Here is a 23298-nt window from a genome sequence, read left to right as displayed (position 1 = left end):
CTTCCTCTTCAGCTAGTCAAATTCACCGGAGAAGAGTTATCCTACGAGTTTAAAAGTCTAGGTGCTAGTGGTTTCGGCATGCCTATATTATTATTTTATTCTCTCTTATTTTTGAATAGTATTCCATTGTATGAATACACAGTAGCTGTTGATCCATTTTTTCTTTTGGTGGATATTTAGGTGATTTTCAGTTTGGGACTATAATGATTAAGATTACTGTGCCTATTTTTGTACAAGTGTTTCTGTGGGTTTATGTTTCTGTTTCTCTTTGGACCTACTTAGGAATAAAATTGCTGGTAATAGGGTAAAAACATGTTTAACTTTATAATAACGACTAACTTTCTGTATTAGTTGTTTTGTTTTCCCCTTGTATCAGAAAACATTTGAGAATTTCTGTTGTTCAGCATCCTTCCCAATGTTTTGTGTTGTTAATCTTTGTGATTTTAGCCATTTTCACAGGTCTTACTGTTCTGTTGTGGTTTTAATTTGCATTCTTCTAATGAAATTGAGTATCTTTTTATGTGCATATTGATAACATATTTTCTTTTAAAATTTTAAGCCCATCATTTTTTAATTGGCTTGTTTGAATTTTTTTCTTGTGTAGTAATTCTATGCATATTCTGAATCTATTTTAAAGTGTGAAAAAATTTAAGTATTTTTTTCCATAGCACAGAACCTTAATATAAAATTTACTATTAACAAAATAATAAATAGATGTTTTGATTTTTTAAATAGCTATCTAAAATATACTTTAGATGTGAATAACCTTTTTAGTCCTTACAGTTGTTTTGAATGTTTTGCTTTACCAAAAGATGAAATGTAGTTTCATTTTTTAATAAAACATTTATGTTGTTATGTTGTATGATTTCCTAGTCCTAAGCCTCTGGGCACATTTTTATTTTTGTAGTTGGCTAAAAGACAGCTCTGAAAAATCTAGGGGTCTAACTGCTCTTTATGCAAATTTTCAACCACTTCTCATGTTTTCAGCTGCAGTCTTCATCTCTGCTTTTCTCATTGTTTGGTGCCTTGAATTCATAAATGCTTTCAGCGTTTTTCTAACCCTGGAAATGAGCTTGTTTCTTGTTCCCTTCCCCTTTTATTTCATCCTTTTCCTTTGTCGTCTGTTATTTACTAGTCATCCATGTGCTAAAATTTTGTTGAAAAATCTCTTTTCCTGTGATCTCATCTGTTGTTACTTGTGCCTTTTAAAACACATTTTATTAGGGTTTCAGGAGTTTATCTTACTTAACAGTGTGTTTGTGAGATTCATCCTTGTGCCTTCAGCCAAGCTTTGAGGGACATAGTAACCTTGTGAAGGGTGTTACTAGATGCTTTGCCAGGCTAACCGTCAAGAATTTCGTCTCTCTTCTCTGTTTTCCTCTGCACAGTTGGAATCTCTAAGTTAATAGCTCTTGTATATACCTGTTTAATATGAATGATTTGTTTTAGGGAAATTGGGATGCATCTTAAGATTGATAGTGTGTCATTGTCTTTTTCTTAGTGGCACCTAAAATGATATGTATTGCATTTCAAACAAGTGCAGTGAAAAGTACAACTCTTTCATTTATCTTGGTGGGAGGAAATTAACTTAATGTTTAACATGCTCCATTTGAAATTAATACTAAAAGTAACTTTCTTTACTGAGTTAGGTAAATTTCCATTTTTCCCCTAAGTTCTTTAGCAACATAAGCTCTTTCTCATTTTTGAAATAGTTCCTATTAGTGGAGATTGCTCACAGTGCAGGGGCTTAAGACCTGGGCAGTGGTTTTATGGGTGTTTGTATTATAATTATTTGTTAAAGGGTTAATTTAGAGAGAAGTAAATCCATTCATAATCATAAGCATTCTTTGTTGAGTTATAGGCATGGCTATATTTATTACTCTGAATCCAAGCAATGAAAACTTAGCTTACTGCTCTTATAGTAAAAAAGCTGAGTAATATTTTGTTCATTAAATTTATGTTCAATTGTGGTACCTCTTCCTTAAGCCTAATATTTCATTACTGAAGATGTTAGTTTTTCTTTCTGCTTTCACAGTGCCAGATCTGAACTCCCATGTTTTTTACTTTAAGATCCTCCTCTTGTCAATCATAATTGTTTAATGTTTCATTTCTTCTATTTTCTCTTTGGCTGATCTTAGTTCATTTAAATGAATCATCTTATTGTCTCCCCAATAATTTTGTTTATTAGTAGTCAGTATCTCAATTTTATTCTTTCAATAATCTCACTCAGTTTCCCTAGTTAAGGGATAGAAACTTGAACACTCTGGCTTTTTTCCTATAGAACCACTTGTCTTGAGTATTTTAACCATTTAAATAAAAAACAAAAGTGAAATATTTAATGTTGATATACTTCTTGGTTAATTATATGGTTTGTTTAATTAATGAGGTAAAAAACTCCTTAACTACCCTATCCCACTAAATGGGGAGGGGATTTAATACTCAGTTGCTTGTAGAATACTATATTTTGATTGAAGGACTGACCTTCCTTTTCCCTATCCTCCCCTCTTACCTCCCCTGCTCCTAATTTTCCTAAAACATTGAACCTTCTACTCAGGTTTTATTTCTATTTTAATCAAATAAAATTTTATCTTTCAGAATATCTTAAAGTGAGGTCACATGACCCTGAGGAAGCTATTAGACATGATGTTATTGTGTCTATAGTTACAGCTGCTAAAAAGGATATTCTTCTGGTCAATGATCACTTACTGAATTTTGTGAGAGAGAGAACGTTAGACAAACGGGTAAGTAGGAATAATTAGTAGTAGGTTGAATCTGGAAGTTTAATAGTATTTCATTTGAAAATATTGAGATATAGATGTCATTAGTCCTTTATTTGGCAGTGGGAAGCATTTAAATATTAAAAAGAAAATTTTTGAGAAAAATTTTGTGGTGGATGGATGAGGTAAGGACTAATCTGTAATTGAAAGAAAAATGGAAGAATATTGCTATGAATGATGGACTGCAAATTTGAGTAATCTGCAGATTCATGAAATTCTAAACATTACTGATATTCTACTGATGACAGTGTTCTGTTTATGTGAAATTAAAGAACAAACTCATTCTACGATAATAAAGCAATGTTGATATATTACAGCAAACATGTATTTATTTCAAATAGTTGAACACATTCCTCTTATATTTGAGCTTGATTTCCAGATACACAAATACCTTTAGCACAAGTATGCTTAATATCAACCACAATTTGGAAAAAATTTACAGTTGACCCTTGAATAATGTGGAGGTGAAGGGTGCCAACCCCCTAAATAGTTAAAAATCCATGTATAACTTTTGAGTCTCCCAAAAATCCTGCTGTTGACCAAAAGCCTTACCAATAACCAAAATAGTCAATTGACAAATAATTTTGTTTATGTATTATATACTGTGTTTTTTAAATAAGTTAAAGAAAAGAAAATGCTTTTTCAAATTATTGTGAATCTCCCCCCAATTTTCCCAGTTTGCTTATTGCAAAAAATTTGCACTTATTCTAGACCCATGCAGTTTAAACCTGTATTGTTCAAGGGTCAACTGTATAAAGGTATGTCACAGTTTATCCACTTAATTCTGTCTTTGCCTTTTAAAATTTGGTAGCATTCTTTCCCTTACCAGTTCCAAGTGACTGTAGGTAGATTGTGATTGACTTCTGTTTTTAGGGGTAGGTGATAGGTTTAGGATATTAAAGCATTATTCTTTATACATGTTGATATATCTGTACTTTGCATAGTAGATACATTGAAATGATAGTTGTGCTTTTTTCCATGCAGTCATTATTAATTGATATCCAGTAACTAAAGCTTGATGAGAATATATTGTGTAAAGTAAATTAAAAACTAGAATACTAGTATTTTCTGAATACAACTGGAAGCATTTTTAATTTAAAAGGAAACATACTGTTTTTATTTTCAGTGGAGAGTGCGCAAAGAAGCCATGATGGGACTTGCCCAAATTTATAAGAAATATGCGTTACAGTCAGCAGCTGGAAAAGATGCTGCAAAACAGATTTCATGGATCAAAGACAAATTGCTACATATATATTATCAAAATAGTATTGATGATCGGTAGGTTAAGGATACTATGTATAAAATAGTTGGTGCTATTGTCAACACTCATTAGCCATGCTGTCTCTTAACTATCATTTGTGTGACAACAGAGATCTCAGAAAAAAAGGCAAGATCTGGAATTTTAAATGTTCCATATACATAATTCACACAGAGGATGAAATTTAGGAATATATATTTTTCTTGTTGCATTTTTTCATGTATTTAATGGAAGTTAAATAAGTAACAAATGTGTCAAAAAAAATACTTGGTGCTTTTGGTGTTATGGGACTTTCGTTGATCTGTTGTTTTAGGCAAACTATAACTTTAAACTCCTTCAGTTTTTACTGCAAGTTGAAGGTAGTGAGTGACTAGTTTCCTTCCCACCTAAGCTATAAATGAAGCAGTAATTTGCATATAACTTTAGGGATGTATATAGCTTTTATGTAAACAGAGTAATTAAAATAGGAATCTGTGTAATTATAATTTAAATTTTGTTTCCTAGGTGATTTTGTTATCAGGGTCTGCATTTTTCCCAAATAAAATTCAAATGAAAATAAACCTTTAGATCATAGACATTTTAAATAAAAACAATTCCTACTCAATGCTAAAAAAACTGTTTATACATTTATATAAAACACAGTATCTGAATATAATTTTTGTATTTTCTATTCCAGTGTGAGGTAAGATCTTGTATGGATCCTTACCATTTAGTTGTTAGTAGACCAGTAAATCCTGTTTGCAATCTGAATTAATTTGACACACTGTTAGTAGGATCCAAATGATCTTGCCTATAACAGATCAGAATGAGAAAAACATGAACCAGTTGGCCCTCTTACCTTTTAAGAGGCATAGGAACTAGAAACTGAGTACCTTAGGTTAACGTTTTCTAAGAAACTTCATAGTTACTACATTTATAAAATTGAAGTTTTTAGACTTTTTGAGTATGTGGCATCAAAGCCCAGAGATTTGCATTGAGTTGATACCACTTTTATTTTTTTTTGCACTTTGAGCCAGGTCTTTTTTCATGATGATCACTATAAAAACTCAGAAGAATCTTAAAAATTTCTTTAGTTTTAGCTTAATGACATTTAGAATTTGTCAGTTGGAAGGAGCTGGTATAGTTTTTTAACCCTTTGTTATTTAGGTAGGAAATTGAGATCCTGATGTATAACTTAACCAAAGTCATACAGAGTTGGGAGTATAGGGTTGTTTCCAGTACATTTAGCTAAATAATTTTTTTGGCTCCTCTTTTTACAGAAAGTGGTCTTTGATTTTGAAATCTCATCTCCACTCAGAAAGCAGAAACTTTTGTTATAAGTTTTTTTTGTGTGTTTTGGAATTTTATAATCAAATGTAGTGCTTCCCTTTTTAAAAAAATCAATGCCTTCTCTATATTCTTTTGTAGATTGCTTGTTGAACGGATCTTCGCTCAGTACATGGTTCCCCACAATTTGGAAACTACAGAACGGATGAAGTGTTTATATTACTTATATGCCACACTGGATTTAAATGCTGTGAAGTATGTTTTTTCAAATGTCAGACTGTGTTCTTTCCATTTTTCACAGTATATTGGACTTTATGGGGCAAAAGACAGTTCTTTTAAATGTTAATGATTTATGTAAACATTGTTCGAATGATCAATAAAACAAACTGTTTATTTTTTTCAGATAGCACTGCTGTCAACATCAGATGAACAAAGATTTTTGTAAACAGTTAAAAAATAGAGCTGATTGACATGAAATTTTTCAGGATTTGATTTTTCTTTCTCCAGATTTTCATATTGTTGCCTCAAGAAATACAAAAAAATTTTGTTCTGTTTGTTTTTTGCTTAAGACATCCATTAGAAAGGTCCATATTGTGAAAATGCTACCTTCTTTTTACCTGATACAGTTTTGAATTTGGGTATAGGGCAGTATGTATTTTTGTGCTGCATAGCCTCAATGTAGTGTTATAGCTTGGCGTAAGGGTAAACACAAATATATTTTTATGACTTATTGTTTCATGCAAAAAATGCTTTTGGGTACCTTTGCAGGGAACTGGCCTTTTAGACATGGAAGAGACATTGTTGATGGGATCATACTGAGAGAGAAGAAACTGAGGCGTGGAGATTGATTTGTGTTAGGTTTTTGAAAATGCATATTATTAGTATTCCTGCAACTATAGTTACAGCTGTTGGGGATTATAATGTTCAGGAATTGGAAGCTGAAGGAGTAGTATATAATTTTCATTCCTCCCCATGCTTAAAGGTTCTTCTGACTTCACTTCCCTCATGGAAATCATTACAAGTACTATATATTTTGTGTGGAAACATTGAGGGAAAGGTTGTAGAAGGGAGAAATGTATGTACATGCTATTATTCCAGGCACAGGAATTATCTCGGGCTGCTTTTGCACTACAACAGCAGAGTTGAATGGTTTCAACGAAGACCATATGGCCCACAAATTTTAAAATATTTACTAACTGGCCTTTTATAGAAAAAGCTTGCCAACCCTTAGTATAAACAATGTATTTCCTGTTTTACACATGATGAATCTCACAGAGGCCAAGTAACTTGCACAAAGTCACACAGGTAGTAAGAGACAAAGCCAGGATTTGAACTCAGTTGTACCTGGTTCTGAAGCTCAGTCTTTTTCCACTGCATAGAGTAAAATATGTTACTACCATATTTGATTGATTTTAAGATGTACAGTTTTCATATGCTAATATCTCTGGAATTAGAATGCATCCTTTTCTTCATTGTGCAATTGATGTTTTCTTAGAATAGATGAAATATTTTATATATATGTATCTATGTATATATCTATTTGACATAACAATTTTGACTACTTGACTCAGCTCAACAGTCATTTAGGAGTAAAAATGTAATACAGACACTTTCAGCAAAAAATGAGAGTTTGCTACTCAAGAGATTCTATTTGAAAGAATAATAATTTCTATTGGTAAAAAAAGAAATTAAATCCAGAAGAAAGGAATAGGATGCAAAAAGCAACAAAACTTTCAGGTTTGCAGATCTAAGTAATGCCTGTAAAAACAATAATAATAAATTTGCTTTAAAAGGAGCAAGTTGTGAATTAAAAAGTAGGTTAGCCTCAAGGCTGATACTTAACACACACCACTGCAGCAGTATGTAAGCTCTCTTGTCAAGAGTCCCTTGATCCTGGCCAACCCCCTTCTCCACCCAGTGTCTGACGCAGCAGTAGGGAAACTAGGGCCTTGTTCTGCTTCCAGTTCTTATTTGTTAGTGCTTGTACCTTTGAAATATTTCGAGTACTAGGTGGAACCTATGAGATACCAGCGTGTAAGATAAGTAAAGTGTGTAAAGGTTCTTTTGTCTTATAAGAGTGAGCACAGCCATGTTGATTAATTAGGCCACAAATCAAGTGTGCATATTAAAAATTTGAGTTACCCCTAAAAGAATAGAATTAGAATGTACAGCTCTCCAAACCCATAGAGCAAAAAAGAATTGATGAAAACTTTAGTACCAGAAATGGAGAGAAAAATAAAAATAATCATAAGTTGAAAACACTAAATAGCAGTTATGAAACTATGTCAGATATCATTCATCTTAAATGGCAAGTAAATTTGACTGAATTAGTAAGATGCTGTTTTTTCAAAAGTCTTTACATTTATTATTATGCAATACTTAATACACACAAAGAAATTACATATGAATTCAAAGCACACAAAATAAAAAAAACTATGAATCCACTACCCAACTTTTGAACTCTTCTCCCTTTTATCCTCCTGTCTTCCTCCCAGAGGAAACCAGTAGCCTTAATTATGTGTTCATCATTCCCTTTTAAAAATAGTTTTGTCATGTAAATGTGTATATGTATGTATGGCATCCCTCAACAATATTTTTGCTTGTTTTTGAACTTATGAAACTGGAATAATTGTGGGTGTATTCTGCTGTGACTCCCCCCGCTCCCCGACTCTATTATGTTCTTAAGACTCATCCATAGAGATTGTAGGTCATTCATTTTCACTGTGGTATTGAATTATGTTATGTCATTATGCCACAGTTTATTCCATTACCCTGAACACTGGAAATTTGAAAGGAAGAAAACGGACATTTGTGTTGTTTGTTTTTTTACTAATACCATTACCGAAAGAACTGTAAAAATCTAACAGCTACATGAGAATTCATTGACTTTGGAGTTCAGAAGTAATTTCATAGATGACTTCTCTGTTTCTTTGAAAAGTGTAATTTTAATTTCATAACTCATGTAGCTGTTAGATTTTTACAGTTCTTTGGGTAATGGTCATTCTTTTTATCTTTACATTCTTAAAGTGTGCCAGTTGAACTTCTTGTGGAAATTTAGGTACATGTTTCTGGAGATTCTGATGTGCAACCAGGGTTGGGAGTCGCTGGTATATAGCTGCAAGTGGGATTGCTGAGCATGCGCATTTTCAGCCTTATAAACTAGTGTCAAATTTGTTTCCAATATGATTATATGAATTTTACTCCTACCAGTGGTTTATAAGTTTCTACGTTCGCCTGAACATTATGAGACATTTTTTGTGAATCTTTTGGGTACCAAATTTTATGTCACCTTTTTTTATATTCCTGAACACTAATAATATTGATGTTCTAATGTTTCTCATTTCACCATAGTCCTCACAATTCTGTATTGTAACACTTGTCCTACTTCATTCATTTACATTACCTTTCTAGCCCAGAAGTCATTTGAATTTTTGATCTCTAATTAGGTTGAAAGGGGCTTAAAAATAGCTGTTTGGCAGGCAGGTTTCTGGTGAGCATGAGTGTGGTAAGTATTCTTACAGAGGCAGGCTTGAGTACCCTGACCATGGTGTGTATTTCTGCCTCCTTCGAGTTTCCCAGGCAGGTATTAGTGACGAGTAAGTAGTAGTGTCAGTTGTTCTGATTGTGATCTTCTCTTTTATTGGGCAGTCTCTCATCTAGGCAGGTTTGTACTGTTGAGTCTAATGGGTAGTTTGCCAACTGGGGCCAGAAGGTAGGAGGAGAGGTTCTCTTCAACATTTGCACAGGCTTCTTGATTGCAGCCCGGTGGCAGCTGTCCTTTCCTTTGAGTTGGCACCTACTTGTGGTATATTCACATGAACAAGAAGCCCGAGGGAGGGAAAGTTGTCCACTTAAGATGTCCGATAATAAATGTAAGAATATCAAGGCTCTAACCAGATTTTTCATGTTTATCTAGTAATAGAACTGGAATTCAGGCTAATATAAAATAAATGGATATTTTTCTTTTCACTTTAGTAACATTGCTTCTAGGATAAATTTTTTTTTCTTGACTACTTAGAAAATAAAACACAAGGACAACTTGTCTTTGCTGCCTAATAAAATCCTATTAAAATACTCGATGGTTTCCCTAAATGTTACAGTACAAATCCTTTGTCAGTGATGTTCACTTTTTAATTTAAGCTATAGTCATAATAAAGTGGGCTTTAGAATTGCTTGAGATTGAATTTTTAAAGTAATAAATTACTATAATAGGTAAAATAATTTGTTTTATTTTAAGTGAAGGCAAGTTTCAAAATCCAGCCCCTTAAGAAGTTGTAGGTAGTGGTAAAGTATATAGGAAGGGAGAGAGAATTCATTGACTCCAGATGACTTCTCTGTTTCTTTGAAAAGTACACTTTTAATTATATAACTCTCATGGAGCTGTTGTGTAATGGTCATTTTTCTTTTAATGTTTACGTTCTTAAGGTGTGCCAGTTGAACTTCTTATGGAAATTTAGTGGCTTGAAAACAATGTGTTAATAGCTATTCTAAATTTTAAGGCAAAATGCCCTAATACTGTTACTTTGCCAACACCACCTAAAGGAATTTAAAGATCCAAATTTAAACTAATTTAAGTCCTTAAAAAATATCCAAAGGTATATTTAAAACATACTCTTAAGGAGGAGAATGAAAATATTAAATCAGTTAATAGTCATATCTGTCAAAAGAAAGAGTGGTTTTATATGCTTCTGTATTATATACTGTTCTAAGGCAATACCTAATATATGTGATAGTGGAGGTTATTAGAGGTATAGATAATTGAAAACAAAATAATGAAAAGTATTACTTGCTTTTGGAAAATTTCCTTTTTAAATTTTAAAATATGTGTGGTCCTGATATTCTATAACTTAATATTTCAATAACATTACCTGCTGTCTGTGATTTATGTGTATTTTCTTGAGTACAAAATCTTTGCCATATAAAAGGAGTAGTTACTTATATATATAATATATATATATCTGTATATGATATATACAAGTATATAATATAACATAAATTTATAAATATAATATTTCTGTTTTAGGGAAAAGTATCCTCATTTTCTCTGGGGAAACTTTTTTCTGTTTGTGTTTGATTCTTTTTTAGCTTGTCTACTATAGGACCCTTACTCCATCAAAATTCCTTTACTTCCCAAGTTTATAATCTCTGCAGTTAATTCCAAAGCCCTAGACTGCAAACATGTTTCACATAATGATAGCTTTTCCCTATTTTTATACGAAAGAAAAACAATCACCATTAATCCCTTTCATCCAATATAGCTATCTCCTCACATTATTACCTGTTAGATTTGACTCTTCTCTTTCCCTCTATACAGGTCCTTAGTCATCAGTTGCTTAGTCCTGTGAATTTAACCTCAACTCTATCATCACCTTTGTAATTTGAATACTTCTTGGAAAAAAGTAATATAGTCGGAATATTTTTATTCTTTGTCATTTAAATTTGCATGTTTGTGTTTTTCAGAGCATTGAATGAAATGTGGAAATGTCAAAATCTGCTCCGACATCAAGTAAAGGATTTGCTTGATTTAATTAAGCAACCCAAAGTAAGTTAAATTTAATGAAAATTTTCATTCAGGTTTTTTTATAGTTTTAAAAGAAAGAAAAATCAAAATAATTTAGCAGAAGTGAAAGCATAGAAATAGGGTAAGCTTGCCCTTCATCTTGCTCAACTAAAATGTTCCCATCACCTTTTATAATCTTGTGGTTTTAGGAAGTTTTAATATCATGTGATTATAGTTAAGTATTTTGATAATTTTTACTTACAATTAATATCATGTACTATTAATTTTAATGTATTACTTTGTCTTCATAATTATAACTTATGTGGTATTCATCCTGTTCTTACATATTTTATTTTTTGGACATTTAGAATGATTCTAGGTATTTTTTTTTTTTCTTAGAATATTGTTTGAGAAGTTTGTATGTAGGCCTATGAAAGGCATAAGTCATCTAAAAAGCAGTGAGCCTGGTCATTTTAAAGTGAATCCAGGGAAAACATAATGTTATTTTTTATTTCTTTTTCACTCCATAGCAGACTTCCCCTTTTCCCCCCCACCTCCCACCCTGTGCCCTCCCAAAGAAAACCATACACCTCATGTTAATAGGGCAGAGGTCAGTATCTGCTTTTTCTAGGTGTAAATTTGGCCATTTGTCTTAAAAATCAATGAGCTAACAGTGGTTGTTGAGTGATTTACAGTGATTTACACTATTCTTTTTTACATCCAAATCACAAGTAATGAGGCATTTCATACTTGTTTGCTTGATTGGAGTTTACAACTGAGCAGTGTTTTTTAGTTTTATAGGCTAACAATAATCACTTTATGATTTATTGAACATAATTTGACCTTCTATGATTGCGTATAGTGAACCTGGTAGGATGTTTTCCATTATAATAAATGACTCAAAACTGACTTCAGTGATTCTGCTTTTTGAATTCTTTCTCTGCCAAGGAGGTAGATGGAACACCCCAATCAAGTTACTGTGTACTGGCCAGTAAATATGTGTTTTGGTCAGTTTTGTAATGCAACAAGTTAGTGTGTTAACAGTTAATAAGCTCTGGATAAAGTGCCCCTGTTTGACCTAGAGCCTTATTAATTTACTTCCTTTGGCCAAAGTTGCAAAAGTGTTAATTAAAAATGTGAGGTAGTCTGATATGCATGTATATAAAATTTATTCCTGATTTTGGGCATTATTGAAGTCATAATAGCAGTCAAGTAATGTAAGTATATAGATCATATTTTAAATAGCATGGTATGTGAGATTGTAATACAAAATAACTTTGTTTTTAACTCTCACTGGCCCTTAAAAATTTGTTTAGGGTGTTCTTCTTCCCCTTGCTTGCTGATAAAAACTTAGGAGAGTTTCGATTCATTTTTACTTTCCTGTTCAGTCTTACATGAAATAACAAAATACAGTCTTAATTCAGTTAGAATGTTTAATTCCCTTCTACTTCGTCAAATTTTCCTTTAAATTGTTTTAAAATAATTGCTGAGTTAACCAAATTAAAGAGGGAATTTGCATTTATGTGTAGTGCAGTTGAAGATGAAACAGGATGGAGGAGAATAGTATGTAAAGTGGAATTCTAGTGAGGAGAATTAAGTCTATTAATAGTCACTTTATACCAAGAATTACTTACAATTATATTGTAAGTAATAGAGTCAAAGTTAGAAAAGATACAAAACTATTTAACTTTTAGGTGTTTATATTTCTTTTTATTTTACCAGGAAGACTCTTAGGTACTTAATAATCAGTGTAAATTTTTTTGCCTTCTTCATTATTCAGTCTGACTTAAGGTAGTTTTTATTCTTAGCTCAGCAGCATAATCCTTTGTCTTCATTTACACGTCACTTCTTAGTTTCCAGTGTTGTACTTTTGTTGGTGCTGAATCTTTCTCATGTGGATTAATTTCTTGAAAGCCCACTAACACCTCTTTCCCCCAAAGTTACACAAGGGAAATCTTTTCTGTTTCTAGACAGATCTATTCAAATACTTTAAATTCCAGATATTGGGAATTAAATCCTACACTCTATTAAGCTTTGTCTCTCACTTCCTCTTAGCAAGCTCCTCCTCAATAGGAATGGCTTATTTGTTCATTAATGTGATTTGTTGCCTTTACCCCTTTACCCCAATGTTTTTCTAGCTCAGTCTGTTACACAGAGTTGCTCAATATCTTTTTTTTTTTTTTTTAAGTAATCTAACCTAATGCAATGGATAAGTAGTACTTTTAGAAACATCTTTTATGCATGTGACTCTACAGGGTGTATTACATGTAACAAAATGTGGTAAACACATTGACTTGCTGAAATATACTAACCTCATGCAGCAAATAACTAGCACTCTTAGAAAACTCTGTTGTACATGTCAGTGGCAATCTTTTTAACTGTTTTTATCCAGTGTTTTCCCCATAAGCTTCATGACTATTCCTTATAATCCTCGGGAACACCTCAAGTCAACTAGACTTTTCGTTTGAGATAAGACTAAAAACTTGAAAACCAACATTTTCACGTTTTCTTCTTCTTCTACACTTACTTGCCCTGTTCTTTCAGTACTAAAGAAAAACAAAATGCAGCCGTCTGTTGTTTTTGTTTGAAGGCTGACAAAACAGGGAAGGGCAGTGCTGATGGCTCTGAATACTTGAACGTTTCACTCAGTTGAGCTGGAGCTCAAATACAGCTAGAGATGGAGTATGTGCTGATGGCCATGGTGTGGGCTGGAGCCGTAGTTGGTTATGCTTACTGAATTTTCTGAAAACCATAATGGAGATTATTGTTAAGAAATGTTAATTTTGCACTTTTTGTGTGTGATTTACAGACAGATGCCAGTGTCAAGGCCATATTTTCAAAAGTGATGGTTATTACAAGTAAGTTATTTCAAATATTATATGTAAAATTTAAGGTTTAATTGAGACACTTCTTTCTGACAATTTTAAGTGTTTCATAGAGTTCCAGTTTAGGCTGTGATAATACAGAAAAATTATTCAAGTGTGTTTGATTGATTTTTCAACAGACAACTCAGCCTCAGCTTTCCTTGTTTTGATTTTCATTTACTTCACATGCTACATAGAATTTTTATTTGTGTGTGTGTGTTGATATGAGCAAAAACTGGAGAAAGGATTTATTACATAAATTTATTTTTTGAGAATTCAATTATTACATAAATTCACTGTTAAAACTGAATTTGTGCTTGCTCTGATGTAAATCTCTCTGAAGCTGATTTCATTCTGAGCCAAAATTTAGAGGGAAAAAAATACTAATTTGCCTTTTTGCTTTCAGTGATTTTGAATAAAATGGTTCTTACTTACCTTTAACAGTAAGTGTGAAAGGCTTGTGCAGCATATCTCCTTTGTATGGTGCAGGAATAAGGTAAAGTAGCTGTTTTTGCAGGGCATTTGCTTTTCTTCCCATCTCAGAGATCACTCTGTATGGACAGCCTGTGGGCAGAGGGAAATCAGGAGCACCTCCAGGAGTGCTGGTCCTGAGCTCCCCCTTGATAGTATTGAAGAGACTGGATTTCGAAGATGTTAACAAATATTCCAGGATGTGTATGCTGGATGCTGAAGACAGCAGTGCCCTAATTCACTGCGTTTTAGACTAAGTGATAGGAGTTTTAGCATGAGTAGGACTTTTAAGACCAAACATCTTTTAATCTTGGGCAGTTAAATATAAACTAGTTTTCAGTCCTTTTGGATAACTTAAAGCAAGTAATTTTGTGCTATTGCTTATTTATAACTGTCGCCTAAGTATTTGGTTGTGGACACTGTCTCCTATATTCTTTCTATAAACCCCCCATCCCACATCCCCATCCATTTTCTTCCAGCCAGTATAGTAGTTGGCAAATTCTGTTTTGAGGAATACTAGTGCACTGCAAGTGTTAATGGTATTGTTAGAAAAAAAGGGTTTTTTTGTTCCCTTCCTCCTCTTTCTGTTCTTCCTCCCCTCTGCCCTTTCCTCTTACCCCATTCCCTCTTTGTTTTGTTTCTTAAATGGTAGGCCTTATTGTAGCTATTAATATGATTCCTCTTCATTATGGAGGGGCTGTAAAGTGACATTTTCCAAAATTATTTGAAAATAGTACAGTCAATCTTTTTATATTACTGAAATGTGAAAAGGTCATACAGTCAAGTATTTGGGGAAATCTTTGTTCTCACTATATTAAGTGATCTGGCCAAGGCTTTAAATTGAATTTCAAAGTTGTGTATGAACTTGAAGGCTGCATTTACTGTATTTATATTTTAATATTTAGTTCAATTTCTGCAACTTTTGTTATAGTTCGTAATGCTATATTATAATTTCTGTTTACTAGAAGTGTCCTAGTCTAATAAGTTCTTAATAAAAATTGTGAGTAGCCAGGAAAAAAGTGGAATCAACATTTTATTAGCTTTCATACGTGTTTTTCTACATGGGCATGTTAGGAGAGTAGTATAAACACCACAGGGACTCATCCTTTCCAGCAGTAATAACCTGGAACATGTTGCTTAGCATGTGTCAGTGCCAGGTAGCATGCATGTGTATATGAATTATCTCTGGATGGAATAATAATAAAAAGTGCAATGCAAGAAGATAGTTTCTTAAAGGTGAACCTTAGTAATTCATCTCTTGCTGTGAATGAGAAGAAAATAATGTGTGCAACAAACTTAAGGAGAAAGTAATAAAATAGGTATTATTCAAGTTGACATTTAATGCCCTTAAATATTATAAGGAGTTACTTAGAAATAGCAAGTTTATTCTTTCCTTACACATATGTTCCTTCACAGTGACCTTCTTTTATATTTCTAGAAAGCAGATTTTTATTTGTGGAAATCGACTATTGAAGATGTTCTGTAATTTCTTTCTTTAAACTGAATTTGTAAGTTAGGATTATTAATCAAAGTTAAAAAGAGTGAAAATGTGGATCTTTTACTATATTTGAGAAATTTCTAAAATTTTTATTTCATTTGAATTTTAATTTAAGGAAATTTGCCCGATCCTGGTAAGGCTCAGGATTTCATGAAGAAGTTCACACAGGTGTTAGAAGATGATGAGAAAATAAGAAAACAGTTAGAAGTACTTGTCAGTCCAACATGCTCCTGCAAGCAGGCTGAAGGTTGTGTGGTAAGGAGAGAAACCTAATAGCTAATGTTTGAAGAACCTCCCAAGTCTTTTTGTCCCCTTTTATAAAATAATATATATTCATTATGTAAAATTTAGAAAATATCACAAACATTAACAATACAGATAAACTTAATTCCTCTATAGAGACACTTGCTTTTAATACTATGGTGTATATCCTTCCAGAATAAGGTCATATTATATATATATAAGCTTTGTACATTTTGCTTTTCATTAATGAGTCTTTTATAGTGTTAATAGCAACACAGAATCCCATTAAGTATATGTACCATAGTTCATTGAGCATTCCACTTGTGTTACACATTTAGATTTTTTCCCCAGTTTGTGATTAATATAACAAACACTTTAATGTATTTGTAGCTAAGTAATTTTACATAGTCTTGATTATTTCCTTAAGGTAATAAATTCAGTGTTGGCCAGTATCATTATTGGAAAGAAGCAAAATAAGAAGTGTAGCTATTTTGATAGGGTTTGTATTTCTTGGTTGCTAGTCATCTGCCATTTTTTCTTCCTGGGTGTATTTCTTTTGTAAATTGTGTGTCCTTAATCTTTGCCTATTTTTCTGAAATATTTGTCTTTATCTTTTGATTTATGAGTTTGTCGTGGCCTTGTATATTAATTAGGCTGATATAATTGTCAGCTGTAGTTTGCCCTTTCCTTTTGTTAATGATGCCCTTTACATACCACAGTTTTATTTTTATCTAGCATCTGAGTCTTATCAGCAGTTTATTCAAGGGTTTTGCCTTTGGTGTCCTGCTTAAGAAATCCCAGTATTTTATTGCAAATTCAATGAAAATATTTACTAATGTTAGTATTTCTTAGTCTGTTGCTCATATATCTTCCAAGAGATTTTTCTTAAAAAAAGATGATTCTTGGCACCAACCCAGATTGATTAAATTAGAATCTTTACAATGAGGTCCACGAATCTGTATTTTTTAGCAAGCTCCCCTGATAATTTTGCTCAATGAAGTTGTGTAGCCACTGACTCTTGGTTTTATTCTTTTATATTTGTTTTTATCTTTTAGAATATTTTCGGTTTAAGGTATAAGATGGAGATCTGACTTTTTGCTCTAAATGTCAGTTATTTCAGTACAGTATATTGAGTAATCTATTTTTGTCCTGTTTTCTTGAAATGTTACCTTATATGATAAACTCTTCAACTAGTCTGTTTTTTGGACTTACTCAATTCCTGTTCATTTCTTTATTCTAGCACCAATACTACATGGTTTTAGTTATTTTAAATTCTTAATATTTTAATGTAATATGATTATTTAAACATACTTTTGTAATATTAAAAATAATCTACATTACAGCGTGAAATAACTAAGAAGTTGGGCAACCCCAAACAGCCTACAAATCCTTTCCTGGAAATGATCAAGTTTCTCTTGGAGAGGATAGCACCTGTGCACATAGATACCGAATCTATCAGGTATTTGCATATAAAAACATTGCTTTTTCATTACAGTTCATTCATTTATGTTTTAGTCACTCATTGAGTACCTGCTATTCAGTGGTTATATGCACATTGTATGTTTCTGTATCTATGTCTAACCATATATATTTCTGTGTACACACACACATGCTTATCTGTATATATGTGGTTTTTCTTGTTACTTATTTTAAGTATTGTTTAACTTGCTAATTGTGAGAAATTGTCAATCCAAGCCTGGTGTTTATCTGTTACCAGTATAACAGGAATTCCTCTTTTTAGTTAACTTGCATAGGTTAGGTGGTACAAACAATTTGTAGTTAAACTCTCAGGAAAAGAAAACTAGGTGGATAGGTTATAAGACAGCATGTGATGCATTTTCACAGATGTTTGAGAACTGAAACTTATTTTTAAAACAACCCTCATTTAAAAAGATTCAGTTTTGATATCACTGTCTCAACTGGTTGTAAAAATAAGTACATATAAAATACATATAATGTACTGATTTACTAGTCATCAGTATAACTTGCAGAGGCATAGTAGAATCTAAAAATAAATTATATGAATGATACAACCTGTACCCAGTAAAACACCTTTGGGGCTTTTTTGTTTGGGAGAGCATAGAGTGTAGCTTTTGGCCCATGGCTCCCCACACGATAGGTATACACCACTTTGTGTGGAGCCTCTATTTGTATAACCACTAGGCCCTCAGGGTGCTTCTTATATCAGTTTTCACTTGAAAAAGGTGTTCTGTGGTTTGAAAAACAAAAGAAAATAAAACACTAGAACCCTCTATATTATTGTGATGAAGACTATGAATCAGAATGAAATTCATTAATTAAATAATTACATCCCTTCTCTATTCAAGGCAATGCTGGTTAGGTATATGTGCTTTGCATCACCTTTTGTTTATTAATGTAATAAAGAGTTTTAATCAGGAGATTATATTATAGTTCTATAGAATTAGTACAAATAACATTCAGAGGACTGAAAGAGGATTTTTCTAAGGGGGTAATATTTGACATAAGAGGAAGAATGGGTAAGATTTTCTTACTACAGAGTTGGGGAAAGGAGTGAGTATTCTACACATTGAGATTAATATAAGCCAAGCTAACTGGATAGGAAGGAATCAAGGCTGTTTAGAAAATGATTGCCATCTATTAATTTAAACTGCATTATGGAGAGGTATAAAAGTGTTCTGAGATGATCCTAAAAAAGTACTTGGGATCAGATGTGGAAAGCCTTTAAGATCTAACATTAGAGGTTTTACTTTATTCTTTGGTCTGTTGAAAACAACAGATGATTGGTGATAGGAGGAGGGAAGTAGAAGAATTAGAAGCTAAGCTGTTGTTATAATTGTCTGTGGGTGGTGGTAGTGGGATGGAAAGCAAGAACATAACTTGGGAAACCGTTTAAAGAACAGCCTGAAAAATGGGTCATCTTCCTGGAAATGGACAATAAAGGTGAGAAGGAGGAGTAAGAAGTACGAGTTTAAGTCCAAATGATGAAGAGAATAGTAATACTTTGAAAGAATGAAGGGACCTTCATTTGAAGAAGGTAAGAAAGGATGTGCTGCTTATTTGGACACAACAAAAAAATTTTAAAAAAATCAAGGCAAATTGAGTTTAGTGTGAAACTGTGAGAATGGATTAGTTCCCTGAGCAAGAGATTGTGAAGAAAGAAAAAGATCAAAAGATCTTTGGAATTTTTTTTTAACAGTAGAAAAATTACAGAAATATAAAAATACCAGGTTACTGAAATGCTTTGAAAGTTAGGTAGAGAAAGTTTTCAGAAATACTGCATACTCAAATAACATGCTTGGTAATGAACAGTCTAAAACAAGTCTTTGGTTTTACCAGTCAGTACATCATAGCGATCTAGAAGATATGTCAGAATTAAATATCGGTAACAGGCAGTAGCCATTATAATGTGCCTGGAATGGTTCTGAATGTTTTACGTCTTAACTCATTTACTTCTTAACTTAATGAGACAAGAAATACTATTATTCCCATTTTACAGGTGAGGAACAGTGAACAGATGTTGAGTAACTTTCCTACTACAGGGAAGTGGCAAATGGCATTCAAACCCAGGAAGTCTGTCTCCTGAGCTCTTGCGTAACTGCCACGCTGTGTAGGAAGCCTCCAGAAAGCTTGCCGTTCTTAGTCCTCACCAATAGTCACTGAGTAGCTCGCCTGACTCTTCCTGATAGTGGATACTAACCTTTTCTGTCTAAACCACTTCCTAGGTGAATTATGGTACTTAAAAAAAAAAAAATTGTATTACTAATTAAGTTGAACATTTTTTCCCCATCTATTTCTTAGCTAATTGCGTTTCTTTTTATTTTTTTCTAGAGGGGTTTGGAGGAATTGTCTTTTTTCAATTAATTTTAATAATGCTTTATAAAATAAGGCTATTAACTCAGTTTATTGCCTTTTAAAATTTGTGCTTGACATAACATTAAATTATATAATTAAGTCTGTCTTTTCCATTATGATTTCTTTTAACGTTTGGTGTCATATTACATGGCTATATATTTTTTTACAGTTAAATCTTTAATTGGTTTGGAATTCATTTTAGTGTAAGGTGGAGGTAGAGATACAACCTTCTTTTAAAAATTATAGTTATATCAAGTTCATTTATTGAAAAATTGATTCCTTCCCATCTGATTGGAAATGATGCCTTTTTATAGTATAAATTCTTATATGATTTGGACTCCTACTGGATTTCTCTTTGGGTCCTTTGTCTTTTGAGGGTTTTATGATATGTTTCTGTTTCACTGATTTATTATTTAGTTAGTTTATTTCTTTCATCCCTCCACCCCTAAAACTTACCAGCTGTTCCCAAATGTTAATGAATTTTTCCAGGTGAGCCATATGTAGAATGCATCTGTTAAATCTTGTCCTAACCCACCTTGTATTCTCTTGAGACATTGATCGATTTAGTGAAAAATGCCATTTGTGTAATATTGTGTTTCCAACTTACGAAAATGTCTCGAGTTATTTAAATCTCTATGCCCTCTCCATATAATTTTGGAATTTACATGTAGGTTCTGGGCATTTAAAACTTTTTATTCTTAGTTATTTCCAATATTTTGACTTGTCATTATGACTGTATGTTTTTTAGGTGGCTTTGGCTGAAAAGCACTTTTGATTTTCCAGTGTTCTGTTGCTGTCACCTCACTGAACTCTCAGTGTGTTTTAATAGTTTTTCAGTTGTTGCTTTTGGTTTTACCAGGTTGATGCTTTTTCTCACAGATTAATTTTTTATATGACTGGCTCTTGTTCTTTGGTTGTTAGCTCGGTTGTATCTCTTCAGAAATGCCTTTCCTGACTACCCTCACTAAAGAACTTCACTTCTTGTCTTCACTTTCTAGTTCTTACTGTTCCCTGAATTTCTTTTGTAATTAATTTATCTATTGGCCTTCCCTCACTGGACTGAGATCTTCATGCTCTTATTATGGAAAAAAATAATGAGTTTCATTTTCAGTCTGTGGTATTTTCCATCCCTGTGGTATATCTAGGTAAGAAACCTTGGGGCTGCTGAAAATAGGGGAAGAGGATTCAGGCTAAAGATTTTTATTTGGGATAGTTAGAGCTGTGCGAATCAGTTAATCAGGGAAAATGGTCAGAATAGGAGAGAAACATTCTCAAGGATATCAGTTGTTTAGGGAATGATAAATTGAGGAGGACCCTGCAAGGAAGACAAATACATTTGACCTCCTGGGTTGACCTTAAATTCCTGTATGTAATATTTTTGTAGAAACACAGACCTGCTAAACATTTAAAGAACATTGAATAACTGAATGTTCTTGTGTTTTGATACATATTATGTCTCTAACCTGGTGGCGTTTTTTAATAAAATGATCAAGTATCTATCAGTGTGAATGATTATTTTAGATAATAGAGAGGACATTACAGTGCTTATTTTTAAATAACATGGGCAAGCTTGTTTTTAGAAGAAAATTTCAAAACATTATGTTTTCTTTTTGATCTCGTTGTTCTAGTAAGGTTTTATTGGTCACCTAAGTATTTTTGTACCATTCAGGAGCAGGCTTGTGTATTTCTGGCTCTTACAGCATTGCTTGACGCACAGTAATACTTGTAAATGTAAATGGTTTGAAAGTGTTTAATGTTGCCATTTATCCTTTACTTCATTGTACATTGTTCCACTTACTAAAGCAATAAGGAATTTTAGGTAATGGAAAATATGTATCATTTGTATGTTTGGGCATAGGCCTTCCAGGGAAAATACAAGAATAAAAATACAGATAGCATTAAGAAACAGCAAATCAAGTAATGATTTGATGACAAGAGAAAATACTATTTTTGAAAAATAAAAGTATCTCAATAGTTTAAAACCTATACATGCTTATGTTACTCTACAAGAAGATATGTCAAAGAAATAATCAACCTTCCCATGTTTTCTTCCGTCTGCTACTTCTATAGCTTTTCTTCTTCCTTCCTAATTATAACCCTTAAGTAGAATTCGTGCCTCATATTGAAATTACCGAGTATCATAATTCTTCCAAGTGGTAAAGATACCTCAAGACAAATGCTGGGCATAGAAGCCACAGGGCATAAATCTGCAAAGAATTAAAAAGCTAACCTTTTCAAACAATATTGCTTCCCTCTCACTTACCAACTTTACATTTCCCTGTATGGCCCCGGAAGATGAGGTTAGCCAGAGACGGGTAAGATTCCTCAAGGGAGGAACAACCTAAGACAGGCACAGTCGCAGGGGGGCCATCAGGTGAGAAATTGGGGATCAACAGAGGTGAGGCTTAGAACCTCACCCCCCCTGTTTTGAGAGAAATCATCTGCATCCATGGATGTTTTGTTGCCCTTGTCTAGCTTGGATTAACACTTAGTCTATAGGCACAGACCTGATCATCTACATTTGCCCTCTTACAGCACTAAACTATGTTTTCTACATTTATCTTGCATCTACCTACCACTTCAGCACTTTATTAAAAAAAATAATAATAATAATAATAAGGGAGAAATGTGGGATTCACATATACATCAAGTATAAAAATCAAACAAATATTCATATTTGACCAGATTGTTTATAGTTCATAATGCATGATCAAAACCGAAAGTTTCTGTGATGACTGCCCTTGTACTGTTCACCATGTAAGAACTTACTCACTATGTAAGAGTTTGTTCACCATGTAAGAACTTGTTCGTTATGCTTCAGAAGATTGGAGACTGTTGAGAATTAGGCTTGGGGTTGATGAGTGATTGTGCATTGAGCCCCCTATACAGAATTTTATTGTTGTTAACAACCATTTGACCAATAAATATGAGAGATGCTCTCTCAAAAAAAAAAAAAAGTCTCTCAAAAAGTTTATTATAGTTTTTTGTTTTGCAACATTGTTTAGGAAATAACTACCTCGAATTTGGATATGGTTTAGACATGGTCTATATAGAAAATATTCTGGATTGTTTTTCTTAGACATTCCTAATAATTTTTTTTTTGTCATACTATAGTGCTCTTATTAAGCAAGTTAACAAATCAATAGATGGAACAGCAGATGATGAAGATGAGGGTGTTCCAACTGATCAAGCCATCAGGGCAGGTCTTGAACTGCTTAAGGTAAATACACTTAAGGTGAAATTCAGTGCCTGATTAGATAACTGTTGAACATATGTAATTTATACCTTTTATTCTTGAGATTTACATGATAAATTTATAGAACTTAAAGTAAAAATTTCTCAGTCATTTTAGATAATGTAGAAATTGCACATTCTAATATTTGTAAGCTAAATATTTTCAGGTTTAAATTATATATTATAGACTATTAAAATAGTGGATTATAATTTGAAGGAGTCATTAGTAAGCAAAGAAGGTGCTAGCCCTACCACAGGAGCTAAATTCTTCTTAAAACTCCATTTTATATTTTATTTTATTAGCTAAAGTGCCTTTTTTACTGATTATAAAAATATCAGTTAATTGTAGACAG

The 23298-nt window shown here is 32.7% G+C and overlaps 1 protein-coding gene across 7 annotated transcripts in view; it reads left to right on the top strand.

Annotated features, from left to right (window-relative positions):
* Positions 1 to 23298, top strand: part of PDS5B (PDS5 cohesin associated factor B) — a 175205-nt gene that overhangs the window by 88398 nt on the left and 63509 nt on the right. For all 7 annotated transcript variants that reach the window (XM_036905006.2, XM_036905005.2, XM_036905008.2 and 4 more), the window contains exons 11-18: positions 2596 to 2741; positions 3904 to 4055; positions 5443 to 5556; positions 10762 to 10843; positions 13611 to 13659; positions 15750 to 15889; positions 17221 to 17336; positions 22826 to 22931. In XM_036905006.2, the coding sequence (XP_036760901.1) occupies positions 2596 to 2741; positions 3904 to 4055; positions 5443 to 5556; positions 10762 to 10843; positions 13611 to 13659; positions 15750 to 15889; positions 17221 to 17336; positions 22826 to 22931 (905 nt within the window). The remainder of the gene's footprint in view (positions 1 to 2595; positions 2742 to 3903; positions 4056 to 5442; positions 5557 to 10761; positions 10844 to 13610; positions 13660 to 15749; positions 15890 to 17220; positions 17337 to 22825; positions 22932 to 23298) is intronic.

Source organism: Manis pentadactyla, chromosome 2, assembly GCF_030020395.1.
Source record: "Manis pentadactyla isolate mManPen7 chromosome 2, mManPen7.hap1, whole genome shotgun sequence".
Classification (NCBI taxonomy): domain Eukaryota; kingdom Metazoa; phylum Chordata; class Mammalia; order Pholidota; family Manidae; genus Manis; species Manis pentadactyla.
This window is presented reverse-complemented; position numbering and strand designations above follow the sequence as displayed.